General features: G+C 39.6%; 2 protein-coding genes and 1 long non-coding RNA gene across 3 annotated transcripts; 2 read left to right on the forward strand and 1 right to left on the reverse strand.

Moving 5' to 3' along the window:
* Positions 1 to 3,536: 3,536 nt before the first annotated feature.
* On the reverse strand, positions 3,537 to 11,422 carry p3h1 (prolyl 3-hydroxylase 1). Its single transcript, XM_010903630.3, has 15 exons — positions 10,864 to 11,422; positions 8,977 to 9,129; positions 8,496 to 8,685; positions 8,263 to 8,394; positions 8,007 to 8,146; positions 7,831 to 7,920; positions 7,680 to 7,732; positions 7,439 to 7,560; positions 5,873 to 6,000; positions 5,618 to 5,713; positions 5,294 to 5,444; positions 5,027 to 5,144; positions 4,819 to 4,894; positions 4,581 to 4,721; positions 3,537 to 4,390 (listed from the first exon to the last, which is right to left on the reverse strand). The coding sequence occupies exons 1-15, from the start codon at positions 11,323 to 11,325 to the stop codon at positions 3,878 to 3,880; spliced, it is 2,565 nt and encodes an 854-aa protein (XP_010901932.2). The 5' UTR covers positions 11,326 to 11,422; the 3' UTR covers positions 3,537 to 3,877.
* Positions 11,423 to 11,433: 11 nt separating this feature from the next.
* Positions 11,434 to 13,098, forward strand: LOC109616759. Its single transcript, XR_002198022.2, has 3 exons — positions 11,434 to 11,644; positions 12,045 to 12,107; positions 12,361 to 13,098. It is a non-coding gene; the product is annotated as an uncharacterized LOC109616759 (long non-coding RNA).
* Positions 13,099 to 14,238: 1,140 nt separating this feature from the next.
* On the forward strand, positions 14,239 to 17,580 carry c17h1orf50 (linkage group 17 C1orf50 homolog). The gene is given in 5 exon segments (NM_001303921.1): positions 14,239 to 14,395; positions 15,048 to 15,163; positions 16,190 to 16,276; positions 16,545 to 16,676; positions 17,068 to 17,580. Coding segments are annotated over 5 exon segments (570 nt in total). The 5' UTR covers positions 14,239 to 14,346; the 3' UTR covers positions 17,254 to 17,580.
* The last annotated feature ends 10 nt before the right edge of the window (positions 17,581 to 17,590 follow it).

Here is a 17,590-nt window from a genome sequence, read left to right on the forward strand (position 1 = left end):
TGTGTAGAGGGACTGTGCTTCAATGGGTAGATATACAGCACAGGTAGTATATTGGTTCATTCTTTAAGCCAGACATCTAGAGGAAATGGCTAGTAAGGACAGAGGAAACAGTATAGCTACTCCTTTAGATTCAAAGGTCACAAAAAAAAGAGAAAGGCCACTGCCTGTTGCGCTCCACATATTATATAGAGCACATTCTGTATAATACACTATCGTTCCAAAGTTTGGGGTCACTTGCTTTTGAAAGAAAAGAAAAAAAAAATTATTTGTCATGTTGATCAGAAATACAATGTATACACTGTTAATATTGTAAATGACTATTGTTGCTGGAAACAGACGATTATTAATGGAATATCTGCATAGGCATACAGAGGCCCATTATCAGCAACCATCACTCCTGTGTTCCAATGGCACATTGTGTTTGCTAATCCAAGTAAATCATTTTAAAATGCTAATTAATCATTGGAAAAACCCCTTTGTTTATTTTATTATTATTTTAAAAAATATATTATGTTAGCACCTCTGAAAACTGTTGTGATGATTAAAGTAGCATTAAAACTGTCTGTTTGTGTGTTTTGGTTCTACCAAACTGTGTCCAGTGGTAACATTCAATAATCAATTGGAGACATTCTTGCACCATGGAATACATTTTCAGAAAATGTTTTTTCGCTGCTTAGACAGTTACTGGTCAGAGCACATTTTTCAGCACCACTGAGCTGTATGAGAGCATTTTAGTATTGCTGTAGAATTAAGACAAAGTAATTAATAAAATTAACAAGTCACTCTGAAAAAACTATACGCAAATCAGTGAAAAGATTAGTTCAAAAATTATATTTAGCATTTTTGCAGAAACACATGTTGTGTTCTTTCTGTTGTTGTCAAAATCATGACTGGTTTTGTTGATGCTACAGTAAAAGTGTAGATTTATTTTTACAGTTGAATGTCTTCACTGTTGGACCCATACATATACTTCGGACTCTGCACATACACACATACACTTATACACACAAAGTTGTAGTTAATCTTGGCGCCTCATCCTGCTGTGTTGCCCAAACCTGCCTCTGACATCTCCATGCCCACTCTGTCTCCATGGAAACCAGGAAGGGGAACTTTCCATGGCTTTCCTGGAGAAAGAGGAATGCACTTCACAAATCACAGCACACACACACACAAACACATACAGTACACAGAGGCATAAACAAATGTGAACACACAATGTACTGTAAATACAAACACACCCAAGCTTATCATCAACAGAGGCAGATATAGTCACACCTGGACACATACGTATTTAGATACTTGAGGAAGCTGACTCCAACAGAGGCAGATATAGTCACACATGGACACATACGTATTTAGATACTTGAGGAAGCTGACTCCAACAGAGGCAGATATAGTCACACATGGACACATACGTATTTAGATACTTCAGGAAGCTGACTCCAACAGAGGCATGCATTGTGTGAGACTTCTGTACCAATCTCTGATTTTCCTTCTGTCTACTGTACTGTTGTCTCTCTCTCCTCTGCCTCTCTCTCCTCTAAGTCTGCAGGCCTTTGGAACAATGGTCAAACCCATACACCACTAACACAGCAAGACAAAGTGGCCTGTGTCTCTCTGACTTAGAATACACAACCTAGAACACAGAAAAAGACAAACAAAGCACAGATAGAGATACAGAGACAGTCAAACTCTCTCTCTCTTTCTCTCATACACACGCGCACACACACACACACTCACGTACACACAAAAACAGGCAGACACATAGGAGACCTATTCATGCCACCACCACCCAAGCAGTAGGGGAAGAGGGCCATTTCATACCCAGTCCAGCTGCTTGACCACTACAAGTTCCCAAATCACCCTCGGCAGCCCAATGCTTTCGATTACGGAGATTATGAACGTCTCAAAATAGCTTATTACAGTCAGTGAAGATTATTTTTTCTTTTGGCTGTATGGTCCAAAATTTGGGATTTGAATTCAAACAATTGCTAGGTTAAATAATAGATTCTCATCTTTTATTTAAGGGTGTGCATACTGGTTTCATCATTAAGAAATCTAACTTTGTTTATATAGTCTTATTTCAGGGCATCACAAGTATTAGGGTAATTGGCTTGACAGATGTTTCTGGTCAGTCAGGTTAGATTTGTCACATAATCTCAGCAGGCATAAGAGGGCTGTCAATGTCAGGTCTTGATTCAAGGCTTTGCATTTGCTTTTGGAGTCTACTGCTGTCTGTCAACGTGAGGACCAAAGCAGTGTTAACAAAGTTCAATATGGCATTAAGGCTATAAGGCATTATTATAAAAAATCAGAAACTAAATCATAAGCATTGTCAAAACCTTAGGTGTATGAACCAATGTCCCCACAAAGACAGGAAAAATCCTGCAAAATATAGTCCAGGGTTCAGCAAAATATGGTGTTAGGTTGAGCAGAAAACGTACAATTGGGCATAAGTTTAGGTTTAAGTTGGGTTAAGTTTAGGTTTAGTTAATTGAGAACGTGGATTTCTGTGTCAGCACTAGGTTACAGGTCCCCACAAGGATAGAAAGCCAAACACGTGTGTGTGTGTGTGTGTTTGCACTATGTAAGTATGACTTCATCTACATACTAAACCCACACAGACACTCAAGCACAGGACCCAGCATTATTACTGGTCCGCCCACAGACTCTGGGGAAACCATACAAACACAATAGACTCCCTAAAGTTGATATGGTCTTGCAAGACACACAATACCACCAATGCACAAGTGTGTTAATATTACTTCCAGAATTGTTCACAGGAAAACCTGAACAAATTTGATTCTGCTGTTATTTACATGAACATCCATGATATGTTCTTACATTTTGGCTTGGCTTTAGCTTGACATGCACATTTAGGTGAGGGACCTTATACTGACAGGTGTGTAAATCATGTCCAATCAATTGAATTTGACACAATCAAGATCTAGAGACATCTCAAGGATGATCACAGGACACACGATGCATCTGAGTTGAATTTCTAGTGCCATGGCTATTTATGTGCATTTGATATACGTTTTTCATTGTCAATAAACGGGGACACATTTTTAAAACAATGTTTTGCTTGATCACTATGTAATGTGTTTAGATTGACAGCGAAAACATATATTTAACCAAGTACAAATTAAGTCTATAATACAACAAAAAGTGGGGAGAGTTCAATCATAAATATGATTTAAGCTTTTCAAACATTTACCGGACAATAGGTCAAGGATCAGGCGCAACCCTGAAGCTAATGGTTAGTGGGTACATAATATATATGACTGTTATACATTACATCAGATGTTTTCAACCCTCTCCACAGGAATCCCCAGCTATTCCTTGTATTTGATCTATTCCAGACACCTGATTTGACTTGATTGGTGCATCAGGCTTGCTTTTTCAGACTACAACAACATTGTGAAATTTCTGGGGGTCCCTGAGAAGGTTGAAGGCCTCGGCATTCGATTGCATGGTAGTTATTCTCTGCCACCTAGTGTTATGTTGAGGTACTACATAACAATGCAACGCCAATGAACAGATAGCCCTTTTATTTATCATCCAATTACTGAAAATAGCACATAGAGAATCCCAAATCATAAACAAAACCGACAGCATATTAAAAATGCAGTTTCTATTTAACCACAACCTTGGTTACTATTTACTCAACAAATGTTGAAAAACAGTGATCAGTTGGTATTGGTTGGTATTACAGTATGTCTTTGATTACAACCCTTATCCTGGTTCCTAACCACCATTTTTGGGGAGAGAAAACAACAATCACATTTTTTATCTAGCACACCCACAGAAAAAAACTTGACAAATATTTTCAAAAAATAGAAAAACCACAGAGTTAGATTCACGGCGGCAGTCAGTATCAAAGCTCATCCTTGTCTGTTGTTGAGTCCAAGGCTGATTTGGGGCCAGTTTTAGAGTCATTGAGAACCTTTTTGACAGGGGCTTTCTCTGTCTTCTTTGTCACTGGCTTCTGCTCTTTTTTGTCTTCCACTTTGGGTTTAGATTTAGTAGATGCCGGTTTAACGTTTGTTTTTGCTGCAGGTTTTGCTTTGGCTTTGTTTCCTGCTTTAGCCACAGTTTTAGTTGTCATTTTGCCTTTCATTTTGACTGCCTCTTTCACCTTAGACTTTTCACCCTCTTTGGAAACATTTTTTTCTGCTTGCTGCTCAGTCTGCTTTTTATCCTCTACTTTATCTGCTGGTTTGTCACTTCCGATTTCTGGTAGTTGCTCAGGCTTCTTCTCGTCTGGTTTGTCGGCCGCCTCCAGTACTGGGTGTGCTGCTTGACCAAAAAGCTGTGACTCTGTATCAGTGAACTCTGCGTCTGTAGGAGTGGAAAACATCTTCAGCATCTCTTGGGCTTGGATCCTCTCCTAGAGACAAAAAGTCACACACATATACACACATAAATAAACACACACATTAAGAAAGAAACATATGTAGAATAATCAATTAGTCAGCTGAAAACACTTCTCTCCCCCTCTGTCTCTCTCTCTCTCTCTCTCTCTCTGAGATCTTTAAAACAACTATAATGGAAACAGACTTTACATAGATAGTGGTTACCTTCTCCTCGTGTTTGGGGTCCAGTGTAAACCACAGAGCCACAGCACATCTCTGGCCCTTAGTGACCGCCGTCACCCCGTGAGGGTTCTCCTTCCCAGCTCCAAACCCAACCACACGACCACACTGAGGACGCGCCACTGCCTGGACATCAATTATCGCAGAGACTTCAATTACCTTTAATCCTTTTAAAGTAGCTCAAGGAGACACGACTGCCCTCCATCCCTATTATAATACTTACTGTAACAGTTTTGCCATCCAGTTCAGAGAAAATGAAATCTCCTCCTTCAAAGTCATCATTCAGGTAGAGGATCGCACTAAAACACAACAGGAACAATGTAAGTGTCCTGAAGACAGCAGAGGTAACTCATATGTGTGTGTGTTTACCTTGAATCTGTGTGTGTGTGTGTGTGTGTGCGTATACCTGTACTTCATGTGTGTTTGTGTACCTGTAGTCTCTGTGTGTGTACGCAGGTGGTTCTTTGATACACTCGTTGTGCTCAGAGACCAGCAGGCAGTTGTCTACATGTACTGGGTGACTCAGGTCATCACGGTCATCCTGCTTCTCTGTACAGAGGATGGAAACATACTGTATGTCTATACAGTCAGACAGCTTACATGTCTCAGATATGACAGAAAACACGAGTGAAATACAGAAAAGTGTTTTCCCAGTGGTGAATTCCAAAAAGGACCAAATCTCAGTTAGACTTTCTCACCATCAATGGCAGAGCGGCAGACCAGGTGGGAGTAGGAGAAGTAGAGAGGAGTTTCTAGACGAAAGTATGACTCAATGACCCGACGCACCTTCTCACTTATGTCAAAAAACAGACGGGCACTCTTCAGAGGCACCGTGCCCTCCTGCCCCAACTGTAGAACAGGACAAGATCATCATGTATGGCTTCTTTCTTATTACTAACATACTGGTGGCTGTAGTGTCAAGGGTAATGTACCTTATTACTAACATACCGGTGGCTGTAGTGTCAAGGGTAATGTACCTTATTACTAACATACTGGTGGCTGTAGTGTCAAGGGTAATGTACCTTAATAGCCTTGAGGATGGTAACTCCTTGGAAGCTTTCACTGGGCGAGTGGGGTGATGGGCGGCCTCTGTAACCATCCCCTTTGAGAGCAGCCGCCTGACCAACACACAAACAAGTTCAGCACAATCAATTACAGAGGCATGATCAGAAACACACACTGCCAACACACGGTCAAAAAACACACACATACAGACACATACACATTACAAAGAAAGGCAGACAGACTTACTAGCTCTAACACTGGCTCTCACTTACATTAGAGAGGCGGGTGAGTTCCCTGCACTCATCCTCTGACATAAACCCATCAAGTAGAACCCTCTGAGACCCATTCAGCTGCTTGGATGTCAATGTAATCTTGATGTCATCAAACAGCAGAGGACCGCCTGAGACAGGGGAAATTTAAAGTTACCAACTGTCCAAAATGATTGGCACCATTGAGAAAGATAACCAGGGTTGGGTAGGTTACTTTTTAAATGTAATCCATTACAGTTACAAGTTACCTGTCCACATTTGTAATCAGTAACGTAACTTTTAGATTACTCAAAATCAGTAATGTAATTAGACTACTTTCATATTAAGCGGCATTAGAAAACAAATAGGAATAGCCTATAACCAGTTGCACACCCTTTGCGGGATCAGTCAGTGTTAGAGTTTACATAGCTGGCCAAAAACGGAATTTGCATTTTAACTTATTGGTTTTGTACAGCGCCTTTGGAAAGGGTTTCTACACCCTTGCTTTCTACTTCAATATGATTGGGCTACATCTCATTACATGTTAAAGGTCTGTCAGAAATTCAGTTGTTCCAATTAATCTAATAACCCTCCATTTTACATAATCTGGCTGTTTATCTGAACATAACCCAAAATCGAAGGATGTGTTAACCTTTTCTGTTATTTGTTTTATTCATGTTTCTAATTGTTTCAAAACAATGTTGAAAAATAATTGGCAATTTCTCAAATTTTTTTGACATTGTTGTATAAAAAAACTATATATTTTTTTGCACGTACTTTAATACAGTAGTCTGATGTTTTGCTCCACAACCACCAACATTGTCAAAACGTTGCAGAAACCCCAGGCACACAAACGCATGTTTGCAATCGTGAACACCAAGCATGCAGCCTGTCATAATTATTTCGCGCACCTATTCTTTTTCAGTTGAAGTAATCCAAAAGTAATCATCATTTCTTTTCTTTTCAAAAGTATCTGTAATCCGATTACAATATTTTAGTTGGTAACGTAACGGATTACAGTTACTGGTTTTTTGTAATGCGTTACATGTAACGGATTACTTGCAATCCGTTACTCCCCAACTCGGAAGATAACACAGGTAATGAGCTATATTTTATGCACAACAAATGGGGAAATTATATTGTTGTATACAATTACAATTCCTCGGAGAAGACAGTTGTCACAGTTCTCAAAAAGATAAGTGTCCATTATTCTCCAAATAGGTAGAAGTCAAAAGTATCATGAACTCCACTAAGTAGCAGGACATTAAAAAGCCTTAAAAACTGATTGCCTTTGCAAGGTGTCTGAAACATGCCCGGAACAAACAATTGTTCATCCAAGAGATTATTGGTTAATTTCCGCCTGTCTAATTTCAAACCGTGTAGATTCGCTACAAGCGATCAGAAGTGAGAATGGAGGGAACAGCAATACAAACTTCACTTGTCATCCATGAGAATCAAAATGGGCTGCAATGGAGGCGCTACCTCATCCAGTCCAAAATGTTTTCAATCACTGACGAGTGACACCGATGAATTTCCATCTGTTTGTCATCCTGCAAATACCATTGGATAATGCTGTCATAAAACTCCTACCTTCTCTTACTATCTTGGCAATTTCTGTTGATTCCTTGTTCTTCTCCTCGACCAAAGTTTCAATCTCCTTCATCAGATTCCCAATCTCCTCAGTGATCCTCGCAGCAGTCTCTCTGTCGGCCCTGCGAAAAGGGACCAAAGTACCAGTACAAAGATTAAAACAAAAGCAATCAGACCATAGTTTGATTTTGACAATTGGAAGCTGGTTCCTCTTTAAATTGTATATCTGCGTTTTTCTTACTTCTGCTTTTCTCTCAGTTTGAGTGGCATGATATCTGCAGGGGTCCAGGAATCCTGCAAAGGGAAGAAGTGGATGTGACATTACTCCTGAAAACCAATCAGACACTGGTAGAAATATTGAGACACAAGACAGGAAAGAGATGTGCACCTACTGGATCAACAAAGGTAATTCCAAACACTTCATAAGCAAAGTACAGCAGCTCCTTCTCCAACAGAGACTGTTGAATGTGCGTTTTGACCACCTGGGAGAAGGAATGGAGACAAGTGAGTTGGAGGCATCTGACACAGGTAGGATGGTGCAGGTTTGTGTATGTGTGTGTGTGTGTACCTGTCTAGCAGATATGGCAGAAGCCTTGTCTTCCCCCAGCACAGCGGAGTAGTAAGCCAGGTTCTGATTCATCACCTCTTCCTCTGGATGGAACAGCAGATAGGTCTTGGCACACTCTATTGCCTTCTCATACTTCTCACCTGGTCAGAAGAGAAGGAAAGGGAGAGGGTGAGAAGAGAGGGACAGACAGACAGACAGACAGACAGATGTGCAAACCCTCCTGATTCCTTCACAATGAATAGTGTCACAGACTCACTGTTGTAGTAAGAGAACTGTAGGTAGTTGAAATGGGAAGGTAGGAAATCCTCCAATGGCTTGTCCTTCCCTGCAGTGACAGCTAGCTCCACAGAACAGCTCTGCTTACAGTTCAGAACCTGCATGTAGTGGTCTGACATAGACCGGGCCAGCACAGCAGTACAGGGTTTAAGGTCATATCCCAAACTTTACCTCAGGCTTGTTTAAGATTTTCTTCTGTCTGAACACTCTCACCGGTCATGGACTGGAACAGGTCGGCGCTGTACTCCATGTAGTTATAACCTTCATAATCATAAGCTCCTTCACAGAGAGCCCGGCACTCCTGGTCGGCGCTGAAGTACTCATCCACTGCGGCCTCAAAGTGGTCAATGGCCAAGCCAAAAGAGTCAGAGCTGTAATATCGCTTCCCCGCAAGGAATTCTGCCTGAGAAATGGAGAACAGAGAAGGAAGTCAGCAGATCGTGGAGTGCTGAAACTACAGCCTAGCAATTAATTGCATAAACTTGATGTGTCCTAGGTCTGAATCAGTCTGTGATCAGAAGGTGAGGACAAAAACCTGCCCTTTTCAAATGTGTAAATAATGTTAGTCCATGTGCAGTTCTGAGTGTTCTCTAAAACTGGTCTATTGGCAGTATATCAGGTGAATAGTTACTGTTAAAACAGACGCATTACTGTGTAATACAGGGATAACTAGGGTTAGCGGGTTCAGTCTCACCATGTGTGGCCGTGTTTCCAGGTCTTTGAAATCCTCCTCCTGGACTCCAGACATCATTCTGTAGTATTCTAGATTCTGCTTCATCTCTACGTGGTCTGGGTTGGCCAGGTAAAACGTGTTGGCCGCTGCCACTGCCTTATCCAACTTGTTGATCTACATGGGTAAGAGAAACAATAACAGAGCATCAGTTGAAAACCCTTACACAACAAGCAAAGAAAAGAGAAGTACCTCTAAGACATTCAGACTCTGCCATTAACATCTGGCCAGGTGTCAGGTCCACCTGGTATGCACTAAGCTGCCATCACCAACAAGCTGTTTCAGGCAACTAGTTGGTATCCTATTGGCCTACTATATTATATACGTGGCCTACAACCAGCTATAAGTGAGCGGTTTGTAAATCAGTACATGCAGCTATTTCAACAGTCAATCTAAAATGTGTATTAGGCTCTATGGTCTAGCATTTTGGGTTTGAGAACCAATTTATCATATGAGGTGACACAACATAATGACACCTTTTATTTTTTCATACTGTATATGTTTTACCGATCATAAATAAAATAACTATGTAGCTATTCCCCCCTATTTGAAGATGTTTTTATGTATTTTACTTTTAACATATGAATAGTGTATTAAAGTATAGTGTGTACATTGAAAACAATGCTAAATCAAGCTTGTCATTCTACAAAGTTGTTAGATGCATTTACCGCTTTTTCCTTTGAGCCTGGAATTGTTTTTCCCAAAAGTAACTGAATCGTAAATAGTATAGTGTAATATAGGATTTACCTACTGTAATAGGAATATATGATTTTTCTGAACACTTCAAAATGTATGTTGATGTTATAATGATTAGGAAATATTATGAATTAAAAAGCTACAGGGTCAAAGATGGTACCCCTTAAAAAAAGCTAATCTGCCCTGTTAATGGTCATTGGTTAGCCTGTTTTGGTGGGTATGACCTTTGTGCATCTGTAGCTTTCTCACACATCACTGTTCACAATTCATTCATTATCATCTGTAGTCATGGCATCTTCCACATTGACGTAAACATGTTCAGAATATATGATATTCTTATTTACAATAAAAGTGACTCCAAAAAGACAATACGGACAATATTTTTTTTCTTTTCACCACAACGAGAGAAAAACAAATGTGGGCGTGGCGTCGGGTATACTACTAATTCAAGCAAATAATAGTTATATTCATGCTATTCGACTGCCTTATAAAGTCATGCATATCACATGTATCATCTGCATATTAATTGAAATTAATATTTTTCGCAGAACTCAAAATCAAAGCAGCCATCACTCACCAAATAAATATATAGGCTAAAAAGGGAGTGTATTTTGATTGTAGAGCTATATATTCACTGTATGGAATTGGATGTTACTTTAAACGTAAATGTATTCAACCTATCTAAACGAGTGCGATTTAGGGCTATTCTGGATTAGTTTTCATTCAATATCTTAGGAAACTCTTGAAATCCATATTTATAGTAAACAAAACTGCTGAGTTGCTGCGCTTTTTGATGACAAAACCCATAAACCTAGAAGAATCCAGCGTCAGAACGTAAGTGGTCTACTACACACAGCTAGACTCCACTAGTACGTGGCACCGCGGCTTGGGGGTTGGGGAATGCAGAACGTTAACTACTTCCTTGATAATCTTATTATGGGAATGTGACAAAATAACGAGTGACAGTGACACGGTAATACCGTTATATTATCATGCAACGTGTGATAAATGTGCACCACAATCGACACTCAAACAAATGAAAATGTTGTGGAGTCAGATATGATGGAGGCGCATCTCCGCAACATGGGACAGGCCTACGTTATTGTGTGGAAGACAGTGTGGTAAACCAATATATATGGTCAAATATTTTCATACCTTGAAGTATGCGACTTGCAGGTAGTTGTAAGGGGTTCTCTTCTTAAATTCAAGGTCCACATCTTCAGTGACTTTATGGAAAGTTGATGGACCTATTTTCTCACTTTCGCAGGTATTTACACAATCAGCCCTTTTCATAATTTTCTGAAAAAATCCAAGATCCTCCACGGAGCCAGCGCCTGGTATTGGCATAACCATGCTGGACAAAGGTTCCCCGAAAGAGCTCTGGTTGGCACAAGTAATCCGGCAATGCGCCTTCACCCTGCGGATCGCCGCCTTGTTCCGAAGCGCTCTCTCCATGTTAAGGATGACCGTCATCCAGTCCCCTTTGTGGTAGGCTTCCACCGCCGTATCAAACAGCAAATCATACGGCTCCAAAATGACATTACTACTAAGGTGCACCTCCGAAATGCAATAATGGATGCAAACACTTAAAATCGCTAATACTATACGTCCCTCCATTGTGGAAAATGGGACCTCTACGTGGGATGGTAGGCTGGAAAGGAACAGTCGTCGGCAGAGCGGGGAGCTGAAACTTTAGCCGGGGGCCAAACTTCTGACCGGGGGTGGAGTTGAGAGTGGCTGAGCTAAACAGCCACTGTGAGGTGCGCCGCCGTTGCAGGACGCACGGTGCCGCTGTACAATAGTTTTCCAAATCAGCTGCCACCCGCCCGACAACATCAAGGCAGCAACGAAAAAGAGACGTCCAACGTTATAATTTTCTCATCCTCGCGGGGAAAACATTCTTCGCAATCTGAGGCAGTTTTTTGATTAACAAAATGTATGTTTTATTAAAATACTATAACGACTCATGTTGTTCTAAATTACATTGTATACCTGGTTATTCATTCATTTTGTTTATATTGCCGTAATTTACATAACATAAACTTATTTTAAGATGCACTGTGTAGAATACTGACTCTAATGTTTACAACACTGAATTTTAAACAATTTTCTAGTAGGAAATAAAATAGGCCTATATATTTTTGTGGTTACTAAAAACACTCCAGACCATTTGTAAAAATGTGAAATTAGTATGTAGTAATGATTATGAACAGATAATTATAATAATAACTGCCTTTTCTGGCCCGCAAAATGATTTACATGAAATGTAAGCCTACATAAAACGGAAATATGTGATAAATCATCAAATTCTTGTAGTACGTTTTTTCCATCTACAGGAACAGTGTGCCACTCAGACCCCACCACCCAAGTCAACTTCTGGTTGAAGGTGACTTTGGAAGGTAAAATAATTTAAATTAGATTTTCACACATTTACTTAACTAAAAACATTGGCTACTACGCCATGTATCACTGATCCCATGGTCAGCCTTTTTGTTTTTGTTTTGGTAATTAACAAAAGTGAAACGCAAGAACTGTTGGTTCATGTGGGAAAGCATTTTCATAAGATATAGGAAATGCCTACTTACAGACTAATACCTTTATCCTGAATGACACCCTAAGTCACTGCCTCACAGTGCAACTGTGTTATTGCAGCCAGGACCGTGACAGCAACAGAATGCAGAGAGCGGGGCATCCTGAAGCCATACTGCCCAAAAGGCTATTTGGCCCCAGTGAGACAGGAGCCCAGGAAAGTGAGAGACAACCGAGGGAAGAAGGTTTGAGAGGCCGCGAGACATTGACCACCGGAGCCCATTCCTCCCAAATTAGACTTGTTTTTATTGTTTTACTGAATTATTTCCAGTACTGTTGTCTCCTATGTATGGTCCATGGATAAAACTTGTCTGATAAGAATGGCCAAAGGCTGGTATGTATTTTGTTTTATTCAAATTGCTTTAGATTTTGCTAGAATGTTTATTTCACAACATTGAAAAGTAATAACAAAATTGGTATGTTAGTTCCTAATCTGATCTCCTTGACCATTAGCAGTTACCATACCCGGGCTTCTAAATGGTTGCTATTTAAAGTCCCCATGATATTTACAGCACTGGGTAAGACTGCCTTCTCCCAATGTGCTCCAGAGGCATGGAACAGCCTACATTCCATGCATCGTCTGGATATTTTAGTACCACCAGTGTAAAACTGTGGTTAAAAACGCTGTTAAAGAGGAGTGTTAATGCTTTCTTTAGGCTGCATCATGTTGTTGTATGGTTTTTATCTGTGTATTGTACTGACTGCAGTTGCCTGTCTCAGCCAGTTCTCCTTTGTAAAAGAGACTCTGGGTCTCAAGATGATTTCGTGGTTAAAAAAAATAAACTTTGTGGAGAAACCAGACACAGGAGTTAGCAATATTGTTACATTAATACTGTTCAGTATAATGGGTGAAGAGCAGTCCCTACAAACCTACATAAGTGACAACCTCCAGTCAACAGGTTTGGGAAGCCCCAGTCAATATTCACAAAACAATGCTGTTACACAAGATTCTTTCACTGTATGTGTTATATGAGAAAGCTGTTACCAAACACAATCTTTGCTGTTACACAAGATTCTTTCACTGTGTGTTCTATGTGAAAGCCCTAAAAGAATTCATGCACTTCACTTGAAAAGTATAAGAAAGAGCAGGCAGCTTTGCTTATAATTAAGTTACTATCCCATGTTTAATCTACTTTTTCGAATATGATTTATATATTTACTATATACAGAAACGTTGCGCAGCCATTTGCACACAGGCGCATAAATGGTCTCCTAGTGGGAGAAGGAGAATCTGGAGACGCAGGTTAGTCGATTCAGTTCAGTCGTGACGATTCGGGCGCCCTGTTGACTCTTAAAGGTAATATAGTTGCAGTTTGAATGAAGTACTGGTTTATGTCATTTTAAATTATGTGGAAAAAAATCTATTATAATCTGGGTACGATTACTTTGAAGAATTTGTGGCAAAATGTCCTGTCAAACACTGTCAAAAGACTGGTTACACAGACATCACATTTTTGTAATTACTAAAAGAAGTAAACACTCCTTTTAGTTAAAGCAAACATGCATCGATGATGCAGTCCCTTATCCCTGTTAGCGCGAGAGTCCTAGAATGCCATGTTCATGTCCAGAATGTGAGAGGGAGGAAAGATGCACAAGATTAGATCCAGGGCATGACTGCAACGTGGAAAATATGAAAATTTGATTTTCACCGAAAATGTGGTGTTGCCAAACTCTTTCTAAAACAAAATTGGTTCCCTCAGTATGCAACAAAGTAAATTTAAACACGTACTAAATGATTTGATAAATACAAGACTTCTACAAGACTAACAAGAAGGATAACAACATCTAACAAGTACCTGCCGAAAAAGAGAAAGGGAAGATATTACGCACAGTTCCATTTACATTTTTGGCCCTAGTGGGCCTCTGTAGAAAGTCAGTAAGTATGATTCGGTTCATTCGACTCTAACTCTAGCTCGATCAAGCACTCACACCAAAGACGCCAGACACGGTTTGGACACACTTGGTTACATACCAAAAAACCCAACGTATGACTGAATATTTCGGAGAGGATTTCATTGCAGGTACATCAAAATCGCTACTGTGAATTAAATGGACAAAGCAATAAGCCTTCCTAATCAACCTGACAACACCACTAAAGGTAAATCTACATGATAATTACCTTAGCTGTTATATTGTTCTTAGTGTTTGCTATTGTGTTTTAAGCCTAATTCTTGTTTAAATATCTCTTTATTAGCGTTATTTAAATAACTGCACTGTATACTTACCTAAACTACGCGACAAGTTTTATTAGGGCTTATTAGTAGGCTCTATTTTTAACTTTATTTTCATATTCGCTAACTAATTTGATTAACAAGATTAGGCAATCTTTATTGAAGGCACTGTGTTGGAAACAATACCCTGAAGTAGAGATCCATAGGTTCCCTACCTACTACCTTGTAGCAAGCTGTCACGTGTCGTTTTCTAACCAGAGTCGGAGAATCGTCACAATGTGTAATGCTGCTTTCAAGGTTTTTGGGGAACTGGCTATTTCAGAGTCGGAAACTTGCATTTGAGTTCAGTTTCTTGCTTTGAAAATAACAGAATCTCCCAAATGGGAATTCTAGGCTGACTTACGGCGTTCGTTAATATGTGGGAGTTGGGAATATAATGTCTTAAATACAATTTGGACGGTGTTTCCGTACCTGAAAGGTACAGCAATGAACAGCCATACTATATAAAAATTATAGCTTTTTTTTAAATGTGCTCATTTGTGGCCAACAATTTTAATATATACTGGTGTTTGTTTGCAGTGGTGTTGGTGGAGAGATGCAGCAATCCCAATGGGCTGGAACTGGTCAGCTCCTACCAGACCAATCGAGTGGCAGACCCCATGGACCTGGTTGCTCTGGCAACACAAGTACAGAGGGTAAGCAATGGCATTCAAACATGGTAAGGTTGATATGTATATATTATATAAACCCTTATCTCAATTGGTAAAGCATGGAACCTGCAGTGACATGGTTGAGGTTTTCATTCCCAAGGAAGACCAGCAAAGAAAAAAATAATCTTGAGAAAGTATGCACTCACTAAATACTTTAAGTCACTCTGGATAAGAACTATTGCTAAATTATCCAAAATGTGAATGGAATGTCCTTGTGGGATGCACACATGCAGACACCATGTTTCTCGCTTAATTACTTACTTCCTTACCATTAGTTGAGTAAAAGTGTAACTTTTTTTACTCCATAACATTTTACCGAATTACTTCAGTTCTATGACTGTCACCCCTAAAAACTATGAGCGAGAAAGGCTGTATAAAATATGCTAATAATTTCATTTTTCAGCAGAATTTTTTTAATTAGAATTTTATACTAATGCAATTACTCAGAGAGAACACATTTTATAACAATATATTTTTCTAATAGATGTGTCAAAATTATTACCTCTAAGTGTTCTTGTAAATAAATTCAAACAGAACTAAATCTGCATTATATGCATCTCAGTCTTAAACAGTCTTAAGGGTTGAACCTCATAAATCAAGCAGTGGGTACAAAAAACATGTTTTTATTTGCATAATTTACCAAATCAAATTGTACAGTGAAAAACAGCATCTGATTGGGTGTTACACTGCAGTTATATCCCCACAATCCAAGGAAGTGGCTTGGACAATTTTGTTTACCATCAAAAATTTGAAATGCAATATATATGGAAAGGGAATCCGATCTTGATCTTCAGTTTCTTTACTTATTCACTAATGTCTGTGCATTATAAATTATAACATGTCATCAACCCAAATGCCCACATTTCTAGGAGGCAACCCATCCAATTTGTGAACCCTCTAGGGTAGTAATTTCCAGATTATTTACACCTGACATACATGTATGCACTCACTACTTTATGTTGCTCTGTGTTTTAGATTTATGTTCTTTTTCTTACTATGTTGGGTATTTAGGGAGATGACTTTGTAAGAGCCAACGCCTGCAACAGACTTACTGTCATTGCTGACCAAATCAGATACCTGCAGGAACAAGCCAGAAGGGTGAGATGGATTTGGATTACACGTACAGCTCCAGGAATAATTAAGAGACCACTGCACCTTTTACTTTCCTTTCCAAAAAAGTCGAAAAGGAAGGTTTTGAGTGAGGAACAAAAGTGTTAAAATTAAAAGAGACCAATGCAAATTGAACGCTTTTTTGGAAAGGAAAGAAAAAGGTGCAGTGGCCTCTTAATTTTTTCCGGAGCTGTATATCATTCTACAATGTAATCCATACAAGGAAATATTAATGACAACACCTGAAATGTTGTAGGTTTTGGAGGACGCCAAGAAGGACGCTGAGCTGCACCATGCTGCCTGTAACGTAGTGAAGAAGCCAGGGAACATGTATTACCTGTATGAACGGCCGTCGGGACAGAAATACTTCTCAATCCTCTCACCTCAGGTGAACACGTCACACGGCTAAACACTTCAGACAGTTAGAAATATATGGGCGCTCCTCTAACCACATTGAAAAAAAAGAAACATGTATGGCACAGCATGTGTGCTTATAAAAAATGCCTTATCATATGGTGCCATCCTTGTTATAGAGTCAGCCACCTGTGGTCATTCATAATACATAATGTACATATAGGCTTAATGATGTACTGTAGTGTGGTGGTTGGTGTCATGAACTGAAAATATTCTGTTTTAAGTTAGACTTTTTCTGTTTTCTTTCTAGTTATTGTTAATCCTCGTTAGGCATCCTAAAGAGGATAGTAGTGGTACTATTACCACAAAAAAAAGCCCAGTATTGTAAAGTTTGGTTTCTGTTTTCTTTCACCACTCATGTGAAGGAATGGGGAGCCAGCTGCCCTCACAAGCCCTGTGGAGCATTCAAGCTTCAGCATGACATGTCCTGGACTCCTATTGACCTCGTTGAAAAGAAGGATGCTGAGATTGCTATCATGGACAAACTTCTAAGTCAACAGACAAATCTTCCATCCTGCTTAGAGCCCAACTTCGAGAACATCTCCAAATAATGCTGCGAACCTGAAACTACTAGAAGACCAGAACTGGAACAGAACTTATGAATGTGTTTAAGAGGCCACACATTTGAATGATGTTGATGACATACAAGTTCATGTTTACTGGGCTGAACCATAACTTGAGAAACACACTGTCCTACAGGCCGAGGTCCTTATGTGATTTAATTTGTGTAATGTGTTGGTTAAGATGCTTCATCGGTCCCTGCTGTTGCCTCCGGTGCACATTCACTGCTACAGTGTGAGTTAGACATTTGCCCGGTGCTTTTTCGGAGAAAATTGCTTTTCTTTTTCCTTGCTGTCTAATAAAGCAAATGTCATTTTAAAAACTCTG

Source organism: Esox lucius, chromosome 17 (genome assembly GCF_011004845.1).
Source record: "Esox lucius isolate fEsoLuc1 chromosome 17, fEsoLuc1.pri, whole genome shotgun sequence".
Classification (NCBI taxonomy): domain Eukaryota; kingdom Metazoa; phylum Chordata; class Actinopteri; order Esociformes; family Esocidae; genus Esox; species Esox lucius.

What these genes read in the sequence shown, in the direction of transcription:
- p3h1 (XM_010903630.3), bottom strand. Translation starts at nt 11,325, where the DNA reads ATGGAGGGACGTATAGTATTAGCGATTTTAAGTGTTTGCATCCATTAT. An exon ending in CTGCCGCTCTGCCATTGATG is followed by an intron (nt 5,145 to 5,293) that starts GTGAGAAAGTCT and finishes TCCTCTGTACAG; the next exon opens with AGAAGCAGGATGACCGTGAT. An exon ending in TACACACACAGAGACTACAG is followed by an intron (nt 4,895 to 5,026) that starts GTACACAAACAC and finishes GTTGTGTTTTAG; the next exon opens with TGCGATCCTCTACCTGAATG.